This window comes from Oryzias melastigma, linkage group LG21, assembly GCF_002922805.2.
Source record: "Oryzias melastigma strain HK-1 linkage group LG21, ASM292280v2, whole genome shotgun sequence".
Classification (NCBI taxonomy): Eukaryota; Metazoa; Chordata; class Actinopteri; order Beloniformes; family Adrianichthyidae; genus Oryzias; species Oryzias melastigma.
Genome location: NC_050532.1, coordinates 6,276,333 through 6,291,115, shown reverse-complemented (window position 1 = coordinate 6,291,115; position 14,783 = coordinate 6,276,333). Strand labels below are relative to the sequence as shown.

Below are 14,783 nucleotides of genomic sequence, written 5' to 3'. Positions count from 1 at the left end.
CAATATTCTGTAAATTTAACTTTAAGCAGAATGCGAACATATGTTTATGTTTGCAAGATTATGCAGTAATTTGTTAATTTAAGTAGGAAAAAGTGTATTTATTCCTGTAAAAACAATAAAAATACCTTAATAAATGAAAGAATAGGATGACAAACATTAATATCTGCATGAATTTTTCATTTTTTTGTTTTACTGAAGGTATTCTAGTTAATTCTTGAGTGTTTCCTCATACCAATGGTTAGCATGTCAACAACATGTGGATGGAGGAGTCTTCGGAAGCACATGTCCGCAGCTGTCTGGTTATCTCACTGTCATCACCATCTCCAATGTTCACAGCCACAAACAACAGCAGACATATTTACAGACATGCTGCCGAGCCGTTTTGCACAGGTTGTTCTCTTTAACTGAAGGCAACCGTTCATTTTTTTATTTTACTTCCTGTAAGTAAAGTCACAGCAGAGAAGATCTAAAACAAGCTTAAGGAGAAACTGGTATAGGCTGGGTCCAGACACTCCTTACTCTCGAATTACTCAAATGTGTAGGTGAGGTCTGAATGCTTAGTTGACGGGATGTGAAACCACACACAACTAAGCACTTCACTCGCATGGCTACAAATAAAGAGGCCCCTTTCTAGAGTGGACAGCCTCACAAAGTCGTCGGCTTCTCAGCAGCCTCTTGTGGTCAGTCGGTGGAAGTTGAGACCAAACTATCAGAAAATAAAATCCTCCAAGAAAATATGAAGAACATTGTCTTAAAATGAATTACTTGAGGACAGTTTTTACAGTGACATACTTGACAGTTGTTAAGATACCAGAAAACATTTGTGACAGAAGCTTTTATGAAGTAATGTGCAAAATAATAATTACAAATTTAATAAAAACTTGAAATAGCAATGCCTGTTAGGGACTTTACAAAAAAAAAATTTAATGAGCAAAAAGGGAACAAGTTATTGTGTAATCCTGTTTATTTTTCAAAGTTTTTACTGTGTACTTGTAGATATTTATCAAGTTAATGAAGACTTTGTTGGAATTCTTTCTTAAGTTTTACAAAACCTTTGAAAATGAATGAGCATTAAATTATGATCAGAGTGAAAAATTTAATAAAGTTGCTGAATGTAGTGTTTTTTTTTTTTTTTTTTTTTGGTTTCTATGTTTTATAATCTCTTGATAAATTCTTGATGACATTTTTTATGCCTTTTCCTTAGTCTCAGGTTCCTCCATCAAGAGAAATCTTAGTTTTAGTTTTTATTTTTCCACATAAGATGTGTTACAACCCTCATGCCATAAATAGGACTTACCTTCTTTGAGCTGACGGACCGCCGTAGTAATCTACCACCAGGTCCGGGTACTCTGGAATTACTATTACTGCCGGATGGCAGGGTACTGTTGGATGGAGGGCCGGAAGGGTTACTGAGAGAAGCCGGCTTTTTCTCCACCAGATTTTTCTGGGATGCAACATTGTTGTTTTCGTTGAAGCTCAGTGACTTGTCGGCCTGACTATTTTCCGTGCCTGAGGTGCTATATTGTCCATTTTTGATCTGGTCAAGGTATTCCTTGAGGACCAACTGAGTTTCAGGATCGCTCAACCAGTTAAGGAACAGTTCATCCACCTTCAATTTGAGAACCGGTTGGAGGGCTTGTGGAGATGGCATGCTACAGCTTTCAGCTTTGACAAATGTACCTGTGTCAACAAACAACAAATAAAGTAACATTACACAACATAATTGAATAGCAAAGGTCACATTTGATAAGTATGTGCCTCCAATTGTTTAAAACACTGTTACTGTAATGATAATTATGAAAGTTTTCGCTTTTATGCAATAATTCTTGACAGCTAAACACTAGCAATAGCTGCGTGGGAGTCAACTCTGCTGTGAGGTCTAATAATGAAGCAGGAAGTCATTAAAATTATTGAATTTTAGAATAATTAATCGATGTGTTAGCCCATTGGCGAGAGTAAATGTGAACAATACTGACCCAAATAACAAATTAGACTTCTATGAGCACACAGAATATATCTACGGAAGTGTTTATCAAATTAACACAACTATAAATAACCTCAGTACATAATAAAGCATTAAAAGTATTAGTTGTTTATTAGTAGTTTATGTTGTTGTTGTCAAACGAGGCAACGAAGTACAACAGTGCTAGCAAAACAGCTAAGGCGGGCTAATGACAGCCGACTTTTTTTAATATACAAACCTCGCGATTATACGGCAACTCCAGAGATGTTGATAAGTCATCACGTCAGTTGTCCTTCATACGCGACGCTATTATTTGTCTGTCTGTGGAACGGACTTAAAAAACACAAATATGACTATTCACCCGCCGTTTCGGCGCATCTGAATGAAACACAGCAAACAACTTTTTGAACTCACGCTCCTCTAGTAACCACAGGCTGTTATCGCGAGACTTTCCTAACAAACAGGAAAGGAGGGAAATGGTGAGGAAAAAATGGTGGTCGGAGGGTCTTAGAATCAGTCTTTGACAAAAATTGTGTAATAACTTATATTGTTATCTTTACCGTGGAATTTTGTACCGTTTTAGATATTAGTATTGCTTTTTCGGGGGGGGCTGGGGGTGTTATAAATTAAGTTACTCTCTGCCACAAACATGAATAAATCCATAAATAAAATTAAAACATGTGATGTATATAAGGGTAATTACAACAATGTGAAAGGTTTATAGTGCTACATTTTTTAAAAATATATATATTTCCACATATCCATAAATGTTTAGTTTTAACAGATAAATAAAATACAGGTGTATTAACACAAAGTTACACATATACTTAAATTTCAAATGCTACAAATTTACTTGCGTTTGATTTCTAAAGCTGTATTTCTGATTAGGCGTGTTATGCTGAGCACCAACAGCAAAGGCTGCATGTTTTATTCTGTTTTACTAGAGGGTTGATCCATCCAGGTCAAAATTGCTCAGCGATCCTGGCTTTGGGGAGCTGTGGTTTGGACTTTGACTGAACTATTGCAACACATAGTTATTGGCAGTTTTTTTACTGGCGTCCATGAGCGCATTGATCCACTACCGCCAGAAAATCTTTGGAAGATTCTTTATTAAGTACATTTATTCAAAATTTCCCAATTGGAAAAGACAAATAAATATAAATTATTATTTGTTACAACTATTTTGTATTCATTTTGCAAAATCCAAGAGTTTTGTTTATACCACCCCACTGAATAAGTTCTGGAATAACATTTGAACCAAAAGCCCTTGTTCAAATTTGGCCCTTTTTGTGTGGTGTAATGTTCTGCACAGTCTAAAAAGCATGCCTTTTATTGGTTCCTCAACAATGATAATAGTCCTTTCTCTCCTACTGTTGCAGAGATGTTTCACCTTCAAAGTGTCGGTTTGGATTTATAATCCTGCCTTGTTATTTTGTTACATCTAAGCTTTAAGTTTTATATTGTGCATATTCCAGTTTTACTGCTTACCTATGTTATTTTTTGCTTATACTATAACTTTATTTTTGAAACATGTGCTGCAGACCACTTGGGCAGGTCACCCTTGTAAAAGAGATCTTGCTCTCAACGGGTTTTCCATCCATCCATCCATCCATCCGTCTTCTTGTCCGCTTCTTCCCTTTCGGGGTCTTGGGGGTGCCGGAGCCTAACCCGGCTACTGATGGGCGAAGGCGGGGTACACCCCGGACAGGTCGCCAGTCCGTCACAGGGCCCCAATCACACACCCACTCACTCTCACATTCACACCTAGGGGCAATTTAGAGTCACCAATTAACCTATGAAGCATGTTTTTGGACGGTGGGAGGAAGCTGGAGTCCCCGGTGAAAACCAACGCATGCACGGGGAGAACATGCAAACTCCACACAGAAAGGTCCCAAATCCCCCAGCCGAGATTCGAACCGGGGCCTTCTCGCTGTGAGGCAAGAGCGCTAACCACTGCGCCACCGTGCAGCCTCTCAACGGGTTTTCCACCTGGTTAAATAATGGTTAAATAAAATAAATAAATAAATGTACTCCAATATTTGTTCCACAATGACAAACTGTTAAAAAGGCTGCTTTGATTGATGCCTTCACACCTGTAATTAATCTATTGCAATTAATTCATGATAGGTGGAAGTTTGTTCCAAAATTTTGCAGGCTCAAATTCAGACGATACTCCTGCTTGATGTCGCCATCAATAGTCGCTGGTCATCTACGTTAGCGCGTAGCTGCCATCTCTCAGAAAATACATAACATCAGCTTTATAATTTTAAAAAGTCATGCTTAAACAAAAAGTCATTTCTTACGTTTAAATGTAAACTTCTGTGCCTCAGAGCACACCCAAGTGAATAAATGTGTTTCTCTGAGCACCTTACCGGTGGAAGGATGGTAAGCCCTAAACTCCTACCCCTTCCCCTTAAAAAAAAAGTTTGGACACCACTAAAGGTTCAAATGACACTATAATTGGGAGGGTAGGGGGAGAATTTAGATTTGGCCATAGTCTGAGATAGCATTTTGCTACTTCAAAGAACTGATGAGAATCAAATGTGTCAAATCAAACTATATTCATAAAAATTCTCTCATACATGAATAAAACAAAGTTTTTCAAAAATTAAAAGTTTTTTTCAAGCTTAAAACATCAAAATATAGACATTCACATAACAATTAACAAAGATTCCAGTGAAGCAATATTTTGCTTTTTGTCAATGCTTTGCAAACCAAGCTAAAATTAGTCCAACACAATTGCTTTTCCATTTTCAGAGTTGCCTCCTACTCACTTGATTTTCACTTTCTTTGCAGGACTTGTAAAACTAATTGATGCATCTGATTTACCTTAGCATCTCATCACTATTGTTTTTAATTTACAATTCTGTTAATTAGATTACCTAGTAGCCATGGACATAACTGTGTCTCTGTTAGTATGTGTTGAGAGGAGTGACCTCATACACCACAGCTCAATTATTAGACAAAAAAAAAACCCAAGCAGTACAAAGAAAGGTCAGTTTGAACTATATCGAGAAAAAAAACTGACTTGATCAAATTGACAGAATGTAGTAAGGCATTGTAGTCCAGCAGCTGTTTCACTTGGATTTCGGTTACCATAGACACAGCAACCAAAACCAACAACTCAATTACTCCTTGTTTTTGTAAATGTAATGTTGCTACGTAATTTGGACTTATCGTGCAACCAGCACAACAAATTTAGTCTAATTTTGTTTTCTTTTTCAACACTATTTAAAGAAAGAATTACTTTTTCCACATTAACCTTGTTGTTTTATTTGCGACTAACACAAATGCCCCCATTTTGCATTACTGGTGTATTGCATGAAGCCCAGATCCCAGAGGATTATTAAGAAGAAAGAAATGTTTTCAGAAGAAAAAGCATGAGCCTTTTTTATTTTTACTTCTGCAAAAATTGGCTTTATAGATGGTTGTGTTTTTTTGGATGGGTGGCTGGTTTTGGAGGGGAGGAGTGGGGGCACCCATCACCCCAAACTGCTCTCTTGCTTGTTAATGATCACATTCAAAGTGCCTTTAGCCTTGTTCTTTAAGAGCAGATTAAAAGTGGTTCCACAGTTGTGAAAATTATTGACTGCATTCTCTTGATTGTGTCCCTTGATAGCACAACTAAATCAAATCTGAAGATTTCAAAGTTGTCTGAGGAGCGGCTCGTAATGAGAAACCTCTTTGTTCTGTAGGAACGCCAGCCAGACAAGCATTTTAGAGCTCGATCAATATCCAAAATGAGGAGAAAAAAAGTGAAGGTCTTGAAACTTTAAACTTTGCAACTTTTCAAAGTGTAATTATAGTTTACAAATAGGATTTTACCCAAAGCAGTCTTGTTTGTTGTGTTTTTTCAGGCCTTCAGAGAAATTTCTAAAGGTTTGGGTGACGCTGAAACCACAGAGGGACAGACTTGACGGTGTAGGAAAGCTTTAGGAGTCCATGTTTGCAATAGTTATTCAGTGCTGTCACGTAAGTCATGCAAACATTAAAGTAGAGTCTTTAAACAATCTGTGTCATAAAAAGTGTTGAGTAAAGCATTGTGCAATTTAGAGTTTGGCCACATTTTATATACAGAATTGAAAGATTTAATCCATCGAGATTAAAGAACTCGCTTATACTGAATGAGCTGCTTTTAAACATTTGAAAATAGTATATAGTGTATGCTTATTTAGTGCTTTAATACCTTCTTTGAAGGCACAAAGGGCTTTACAGTCACAATCCCATTCAAACATGTACACGCACATTCACACATTGATAACTCTGTCATCTATACAGTAAAGTTACGTTCACGTTGCCCCTGGCACCACACTTCAAATATAAAGTCCGTGAATGAGTGTGTATGTGTGGTTTATGCTTGTTTGTTGAAAACTCTTGCAATCACACGTTGCTATGTAACGTTTCTTAAATGTTCATACACATCGGTTGTGTCGACTCGCATTTAAGCGGCCACTTTCATTGAAAAGTCCATGCAAATGTGCGCAGATCAGAACTTCTTTTGATCGCAAGTTTCAACGCAAGTTTTTAAGTCTGATCGTGGGCTCTACAAAATAAGGCGTTCATTGAACTCGGTTGAACATTTTCACTCTAAATCGCGGTGCTGTGGCACTCTGATCAATTGGGACTCAGATTTGGTAATGACGTGTGGGTGGTGTCCGCTTGAAAACATGGAAGTAACAATCAGCGTAAGCATTTTTTATTGTTGTAAACATGATCATGAAGGATATATGAATAATGTGGTTTGTCCCTGGTCGGATTAATGTGACACCAAGACGGACAACAGATGTGGAAACAAAAAGTCTAGAGCAAGATTTGCTTGATTTACACTGCTTTTACTTTTCACTCCAAGCCTTTGGCTATTGTAGGAGGTGGACGAGCGCCAATAAACAGTAAAAACACAAAAGAAGAAGAATCTCTTCCCTGTTGCTATACCTGCATGTCTGGCGCTGGTACGGTGTGTACACCACCGGCTGAATGAACGTTCATAAAACCGCATAGAGCGCGTTCTTGAGTGCACCACACTCACTTGGGAATGCTGCAGAGGACTTTTTTTGGGCTCTACGTACAAAACACTCAACCATTAAACATGCTTTGCAAGTTAAACCAGGTTGAACTTTGACTAATTAGGGACTCAGATTTTTTTAGTGACCTTTGGATGACGTCACTTTTAATTAATGGAAGTGCCAACCGTTTGTAAATTGATCATGAGGGAGGGAATTGATTATTTGTGCTCCACTGAAATTTTGTTACACCAAATCTTTCACATGTCTGTATAAAGTTGTACAAGAAAAAGGCTGGCCCAAGATTAACAAGATTTGCACACTTTCACATCTTGCACCAACTCTCTTCCAACTGTAGGTGGTGGACATGGGCTAGTAAGCAAGAAAAAAGTAGAAGAAGAAGCCCTTCCCTGCTTGTCCAGTGTGAACACAGGGGCCTAAATGTACAACACATTCCCAGTGTAACACATAACCTGCATTCTTTCAATCGGGGGTTGACTGCTCTCCCTCTGCACTGCTTTTTGGAAAAAAAAAAAAAGAAATCCCCAAAACATAATAGTTTTTTTATTTTTTATTTTACACATAAAAAAGGACTTTCTTTTTTATAATGTCACACACTAATAGAATTCTATAAAAAGAAAAAAAAAAGGAAGATTAGATTAAAATAGATGAACTCACTGGCCACTTTACTAGGCAAACTTATCCAACTGCTCTTTAATACATGTTTCTAATCAGCCAATAACAGGGCAGCAGCTCAATACATTTTAGGTATGTAGACATGGTCAAGAGGATCTGCTGCAGTTCAAATCGAGCCTCAGAATGTGGAAAAAAGGATGACTTAAAACATGTCATGACTGCTGATGTGAGTATTTCAGACCAAATTGTTTTTCAATATTAGTCTTTAACATCCTATGTTTAATACACTTTCACATGTGAGGATATGTGCTTCACTATCTATCTCCCAATATGGCATAAAGTGGTGAAGATTCTCCTGTTTTAGCTCCATAAACACGCCCACAGTTTTTATACTGAAAAAAAAAGAATCACACAAAGAGAATCAAACTGTCTTCAGTCAACATTTAGATTCTTAATAATCAGTGAGAAAAGCAGCCGCAGAGGAGACTTCTTTCATTAGACACTTAGCAGCGGCTCTGAAGTTTGCTTTTTCCAAGTGAGATGACTTTAAAAGAAGAACAATGCCTCTGTATATTGGGGCCTGTGGAGAATTCCTCTCAAACCGCATATTAATGAATGTGTGGGGAGTTTAGGCGGTAAAACCTGGTTGTGGGATTGCTAAAGATGTAGCTCATGTTCTCATCTTGGAACTTGAACATCAATGTGCATTTCAAAAGACGCACAGCCTCCTCCAACCCCTCTTGTTACAGTGTGCTGAACAAAAATGTTGTATACATAACAACTGCCTGAAGAGGGCGCACTTTACTTGTGATGCCGCCATTCCAGCTCTGTGTTTGTAGGAATAAATAATTCATCAAAATGCTAAAAAAAAACAAAAAAAAAACAGGGTGATTGTATTTCACTCTAATCACTGTATTGTGTAAGAATTTCCTTCGTCAGCCTTCATTTCTCCTCATGTGAGGCAGGTCCATCAAAACAGAAGAAGCTTTTTGATATCCTCAGAGGGGCCGTGGCGTGCAGACACATTAATGCTCATAATTCACAGCAAATCAAGAAAGATTTTGTTGGAATGGAGGACGGCAATTACCAGTTGTTTAGTGTTTGCTATTGTTGTGTTTACCGAACTCTAATCATATTTGGAGGTCGGCCACGGCTCCGCATCAGCTCCAAGTGGAAAAGCTCTTTTGAAGTCTTTCATTTCGTCGTGCCATATTAGCCGCAGCGAGCGGCTCGAGACAGCATGCTGACTTTGCTTTCAAGATAAAAAGAAACACGCATTACATCACTTTCTAAATAACTTCACAAATTAGGAAAATTGCAAGTAAATTGGTCACCTAGAAAAAAAAAAAAAGAACTCCTGCCCCCTTAAGGGAAAATATGTGTTTCATGTATTAATTTGCCTCGAGATAGTCATCGTTTACCTAAATCGTTGAACATGGGAACAAGAGTTTGTGTTCGATTTCTGGGCAAATGTTGACAAGCTCCTTCTTTTTCCCCTTCTTAGCCCTCCAATGGAATTGCACACTTGCAGCATGAAAGAAAGAAAAGAAAACTCATGGAAATCAGCGAGGCCTTCATTATACCAAGGTCATTACAGCCAGCTTTTATCCTCCTCTCTACTTGCGGGAGGTAAGGGAATCTTATTCGCCATCACCCCAAGGCCTCACCTTTGAACACACAACCTTACATCAGGGCCAGCATTTGCACTCTCACACACACACACGCGCACAAACACACATCAGTTCCTCTTTCATTTGGCCTACTTCAATTTCATCATACATTTCTCGATCGTCTCGCCGTGGCGTGTTAGTGGTCGGCTTGTCTGAACGCAGAGGGCATCTGTTATTCAGGGTAAGATTGAATGATATAAGCATGGAGGCTCAAAAGGCTTCACAGCACAGAACATCACCTCCTTATAATGTAGAAAAGCTCATATATACAACAAAATCAGTGTGAAACATGGCAAATGTATCGTGGAACATAGTGGATTTTACATCTTTACAGTATGAGACAGGTCAAGGTTGCATTTGATGCCACGCAACACTAAAATTACTATAAATACCACACATAATATAACAAATCTCCTGTATTTACCAGAATCATTGTGAAACGTAGTAAATATGTGGTAGAGCATCTTTGATTCTACATCATTACAGTACGAGACGGGTCAAAGTTGCATTTTACGCCACCAAACACTTTAATATCTTTAAATCCAACACAAGAAATCGCAAATAGTCAACAGAATCAGTGTGAAACATGGTAAATGTATCGTGGACCATCTTGGATTTTACATCTCTTCAGTATGAGACAGGTCAAGGTTACAATTTACGCCACATCCATCCATCCATTTTCTTGACCGCTTCTTCCCTTTTGGGGTCGCGGGGGTGCCGGAGCCTATCCCGGCCACTGATGGGCGAAGGCGGGGTACATCCTGGACAGGTCGCCAGTCTGTCTCAGGGCCTCAATCACACACCCATTCACTCTCACATTCACACCTAGGGGCAATTTAGAGTCACCAATTAACCTATAAAGCTATGCTATGAAGCATGTTTTTGGACGGTGGGAGGAAGCCGGAGTCCCCGGTGAAAACCCACGCATGCACGGGGAGAACATGCAAACTCCACACAGAAAGGTCCCAGCCGGGAGTCGAACCGGGGCCTTCTCGCTGTGAGGCAAGAGCGCTAACCACTGCGCCACCGTGCAGCCCATTTACGCCACAAAACACTAAAAGTACTATAAATACGACATAATATAACAAGAAATCTCATACATTCAACACAATCAGCTTAAAACATAGTAAATGTATCGTGGAGCATCTTAGATTTTATATCTCCACAGTATGAGACAGGTCAAGGTTGCGTTTTACACAACGCAACACTTGCATTTCTTTAAATCTGACACAAAATATGACAAGAAATCTCATATTTTCAACAAGATAAGGGTGAAATGTGGTAAATATAACGTGGAACATTTTAGATATTACATTTCTACAGCACAAAACAGGTCAAGGTTCCATTTTAGATCATGCAACACTAAAACATTTTTAAATCCAACGCAAAATATATTAAGAAATGTCAACTACTCTACAAAATCAGCATAAAACGTGGTATCTATAATGAGAAACATCTTGGATTTTACATCTTTTCAGTACGAGACAGGTCAAGGTTGGATTTTGTGCCATAGACCAACAACATTTTTTTTTCATTTGAAACATAATATAACAAGACATTGTATTTTCAACATAATTAGCATGAAATGTGGTAAATACAACATTGAGCTTGTTGGATTTTACATCACTACAGTAAGAGATAAGTCAAGGTTATGTTTTATACCACGCAACACTGAAATTTCTATAAATCTGACACAAAATGAGAAAAGAAATCTCATATATTCAATCAGCTTGAAACATGGTAAATGTATATCTTGGGACATCTTGGATTTTACGTTCTTACAGTATAAGACAGGTCAGGCAACGCTAAAATTTCTTTAAATCAGACACAAAATATATCGAGAAAACATGAAGAAACCGCAATCTGATTAATTCAAACATCTCTGAATTCCTGTGAGAACTGGGACAAGTAATAAAATCTGGGTTTGTTTTCCGTGAAAGACCAGAGCAGTGATCTGAAATGTTTCCTGAAAGAGTCTAATAATACATTAGTTTGCTGTAATTGGGCCATAGAATTCAAAGCAACACAAACCCACTGTATGGAGGAGAAAACTGCAATCTTTAAAGTTCATATTTTTGATCGGCATCATAGGATGGTTGAGTCTTACTCAAGAGCACAGAGGAATCTGTGATCTTTTTAAAAAAATGGCAGTAAAGATGGACTTTTCTGTCTGCTTCTATGGCTGTGTCTGATTTTGAAACTCTCCATTGATGTCATACAAGAACTAGACTGCATGTTAAACTAAAGAGGACGAAGGAGATCAGTGCTCGTTTGTATTACAAGGTTGGTGGCTGTTGTTCGTGTTTGAATAATGATTAGATGAAAATTGTGTAGTAAAAATGATTGAAATGATAAGATGGACATTTTACAGGACGAAACTCTTTACGATTAATGGAAAAGATTTCTTATTTTAAAATAAAGTACCTTTTTGTCTAAAGGTAACAAAGTTTGCTTTTTTAGCTTTTCCCTGCTGAGTCAGAACAATAAAAGTTGCAAAAATATTTAGTTTAAATTTAAATGCCTGGCCTGCAAATATTCCTCAGTACGGAGATGTTTGGAAAAAACCTTTTCAAGCTCCTTTAATGAAGTTATTGTCTTGCTCCTATTGTGTCTGAGTGTTTCAGAAGCAATGAAACTGATGCATTTTTCTCAGATAAGGCATGGCAGGGGCGCTCAGGAGACAGTGCTGGAAAAGAATGATTATAAGGCACATGATTTGACAGGATCAATGGAAAACAATTAGATGATAAGTCCGTCTGAGCGAGCAGGCGAGCGTGCGTCTGCAGAGGTTGAGACCTTTGCGAGCAGCGGAGTGAGAAAATCTTCGGACTGTTAAGCATCTCCGAGTTAGAACTGTGGGTTTTCATGTGGATTATTTAAGCCTTTGTTTCAAGATTTTGCCTAACATCCATTCTGGTTGTATTAGGAGTTCATTACACGAGCAGGATTTTCACAGCAAAACAAAAGGGCTGAATCGACAACAGGTTGTGTTTAAATGCTCAACAAATACATATTCATGCTCCCAATGTGCACTCTGTGGTAAATATTTGTTTTTTTGCGCATAAATTAGCAAAAAAAAAGGAAATTTCCATCCACCGGCGATGCATGCAGGGTTAAATGATTACTGGAAAGACAGCTTTTCTTGCAAAAGAGGTGGATAAAGTCTCCAGGAGCTGATGCCTTGTTATTTCTGTAGTATCACTGGGAGAGGTTAAGCTCTCGCAGCAGGCTGGCTATTAGGCTAAACCAGGGTGTCCTCTGTTTGGTGTGGGCTGAAAAAGACAAGCTCTGGCCATTAGCGTTCCTCCCGCGCCTGTTTCCCCGAGTACAAAAGAGCACAAGCGTCTTTATTCCAGCTTGTGGGTGTAATGATGTCACAGAAAAAGAACAACAACTCCATGCTTAATCCAACCTTTATCAGTTCATTGTTTAGTTTCTCTGTTTTACTGCTGAAGCTGAAAAATCCCTCTATCTCGGCTCCTTAAAAGTAAATTGAGATAATAAACGCAGTCTGTGTGAGACATTAAAGGACCCTTTTTTTATTTTATTTTTTATTTTGGATTCATGCTCATTTCCAGCACTAGATGGCTGTCTGTGCTGCGTGTGCTGGCTGTGGGCCTCCACATCCTGCCTTTAATGGTCCCACAGATTCAAGACTGAGCAGCAGATTTTTGTTAATAATGTCTTGAGACACTTGGGTTATGAATACACACGGCTGCTCAGACACATCGCCCGACTTAGCGTTTTGATGGTTGAATTTGCCAACCTTTGTGTGTTTTTTTACATTTTTAAGAAGTCAGGATTAAATAAGATCTCATCAGAAAGTCAGGTGCAGCTGCACACGCTCAGGTGAAAGTGCATCTAAGTATATTTAAAAATAAACTCTATGCTGTGTCATTTTTAATATAGATTGTCTTGGTTTTATTTTTTTGTGTACTATAAAAAATTATGAAATTGACAGATTTCAAAACAAGTAAAGGGGCACATTAAAGCCAAAAGAGACAGTCGAACACTTTATTTATCATTCCGGTTATCCCGTAATTGGTCTGACTGCAGTTCCATTTGTGCATCCATTGTGCGTGTGCTTTGTACAAGAGGCTATTTGGAGTTTCATTATGTACAATAAATGCAACCACATAAAATACTTGGCCGGATTGACTTTGAAGATTGGCTTTTTTCTTCCTCCTTCAGAGGCTGTTCGTCTCCTTCGCCTGCAGCTTCCTAACCGCACAGCCGGCCAGTTTATGGCGGCCTTTTATTATGATGTCAGCACTTTGCTTAAAGAGCATTCAATATCTCCAGGAAGACGGTCGGAGCAACATCAATAGAATAATAGAGACAAGCACTGCACGACGATTCCTCAGCAGGTCAGTTCATTTGTTCATTGATTTATTGGTTGCCGAGGACGTAATTGAATTAAGGAGCAGTGAATACTACAACAGAACAGGTTGTTTGTTTTTTCCCGCATCTTTTCCAAGGTGGCATGAGGGAAAGCTTCCCTGCATGACTCTCATGCTCCACACAGGCCAATAGACCAGCATCAACTTTTCAGAATTGCTTTACGGAAACAGAAAATCTGATTTTCTTTTTCACTCTCATTAAAGAAAAAAGGATTCAAAAAAGGTTCTAAAGCTAAAAACAAGACATAAGGAAGCATATAGAAAGAAGTTCCATTAGAGGCAACTTTATCTTAAAGCATAAAAAAGTAGGTTAGGAAGAAATAGATTTTATGGAGACATTTGTACCAAAATCTCACATAATTAATGATGTTCAAAAGGACAGTGCATACTGAGCTTTTACATTTATTTTATTTGCTTTATTAGTTTATTTGACAGGGACATTACACATTTAAACGCATCTCTACAAACTACAAGATTTATCAAAAGGCAATTTTTCATTTATAGTCCCTGGACAGGTGGCAAATTTGTCTACCTGAAAACTATGTGAGGTTAACTCTCCTCTGATCTTAACATTCAACTTCACTGAATTTAAATCTAAAATCTATCGTGCAACATGAAGCAACATGTATCTTATAATTTTAACTCCATTTGTTTCATTTCAGAGTGAATATGTACAGTGCATCCAGAAAGTACCGTATTTTCCGGAGTATAAGTCGCACCTCTGTCCAATCTATTTAAAAAAAAAAATGTGATTTATAGTCTGGAAAATACAGTATTCACAGTGCCCCACTTCTTCAAAATTTTATGTCACAGCTTTATTTCAAAATGGATTAAATCAGTTTTCTTTCTGAAAAAATCTTTTAAAAAACTCCATAATGCCAATGTGAAAAAAAGTTATTTTGAAACTGTTGCTAATTTATTAAAAATAAAAAAACTGAAAAAAATATATATACTTTTGGTGTGTGTGAAATAAAGAGAGTTTGTGTGTCTATTCTTCCTGGTGTTCAAACCCTTGAATCATTGACGGGTCAAAAATGACCAATAAGACAATCATTTTACTCTAGTGGTGTACAGCTCAGATATGAACAAACATAAAAAAGCATCACTTTTTCTA

At 37.9% G+C, this 14,783-nt stretch overlaps 1 protein-coding gene and 1 long non-coding RNA gene across 4 annotated transcripts in view; one reads left to right on the top strand and one right to left on the bottom strand.

Moving 5' to 3' along the window:
• ppp2r3b (protein phosphatase 2, regulatory subunit B'', beta) overlaps positions 1 to 2,380 on the bottom strand; it is a 20,728-nt gene extending 18,348 nt beyond the window's left edge. For both annotated transcript variants that reach the window (XM_024286255.1, XM_024286256.2), the window contains exons 1-2: positions 2,202 to 2,380; positions 1,298 to 1,680 (exon numbers count right to left, since the gene is read on the bottom strand). In XM_024286255.1, the coding sequence (XP_024142023.1) occupies positions 1,298 to 1,651 (354 nt within the window). In that variant the 5' untranslated portion in view covers positions 1,652 to 1,680; positions 2,202 to 2,380. The remainder of the gene's footprint in view (positions 1 to 1,297; positions 1,681 to 2,201) is intronic.
• On the top strand, positions 2,335 to 14,783 carry LOC112154962. 2 transcript variants are annotated; one of them, XR_002920738.2, is made up of 4 exons: positions 2,335 to 2,442; positions 5,659 to 5,724; positions 5,821 to 5,935; positions 13,461 to 14,783. It is a non-coding gene; the product is annotated as an uncharacterized LOC112154962 (long non-coding RNA). The 2 variants fall into 2 exon arrangements; XR_004946964.1 differs by lacking the exon at positions 2,335 to 2,442 and having other exon boundaries at positions 4,938 to 5,724.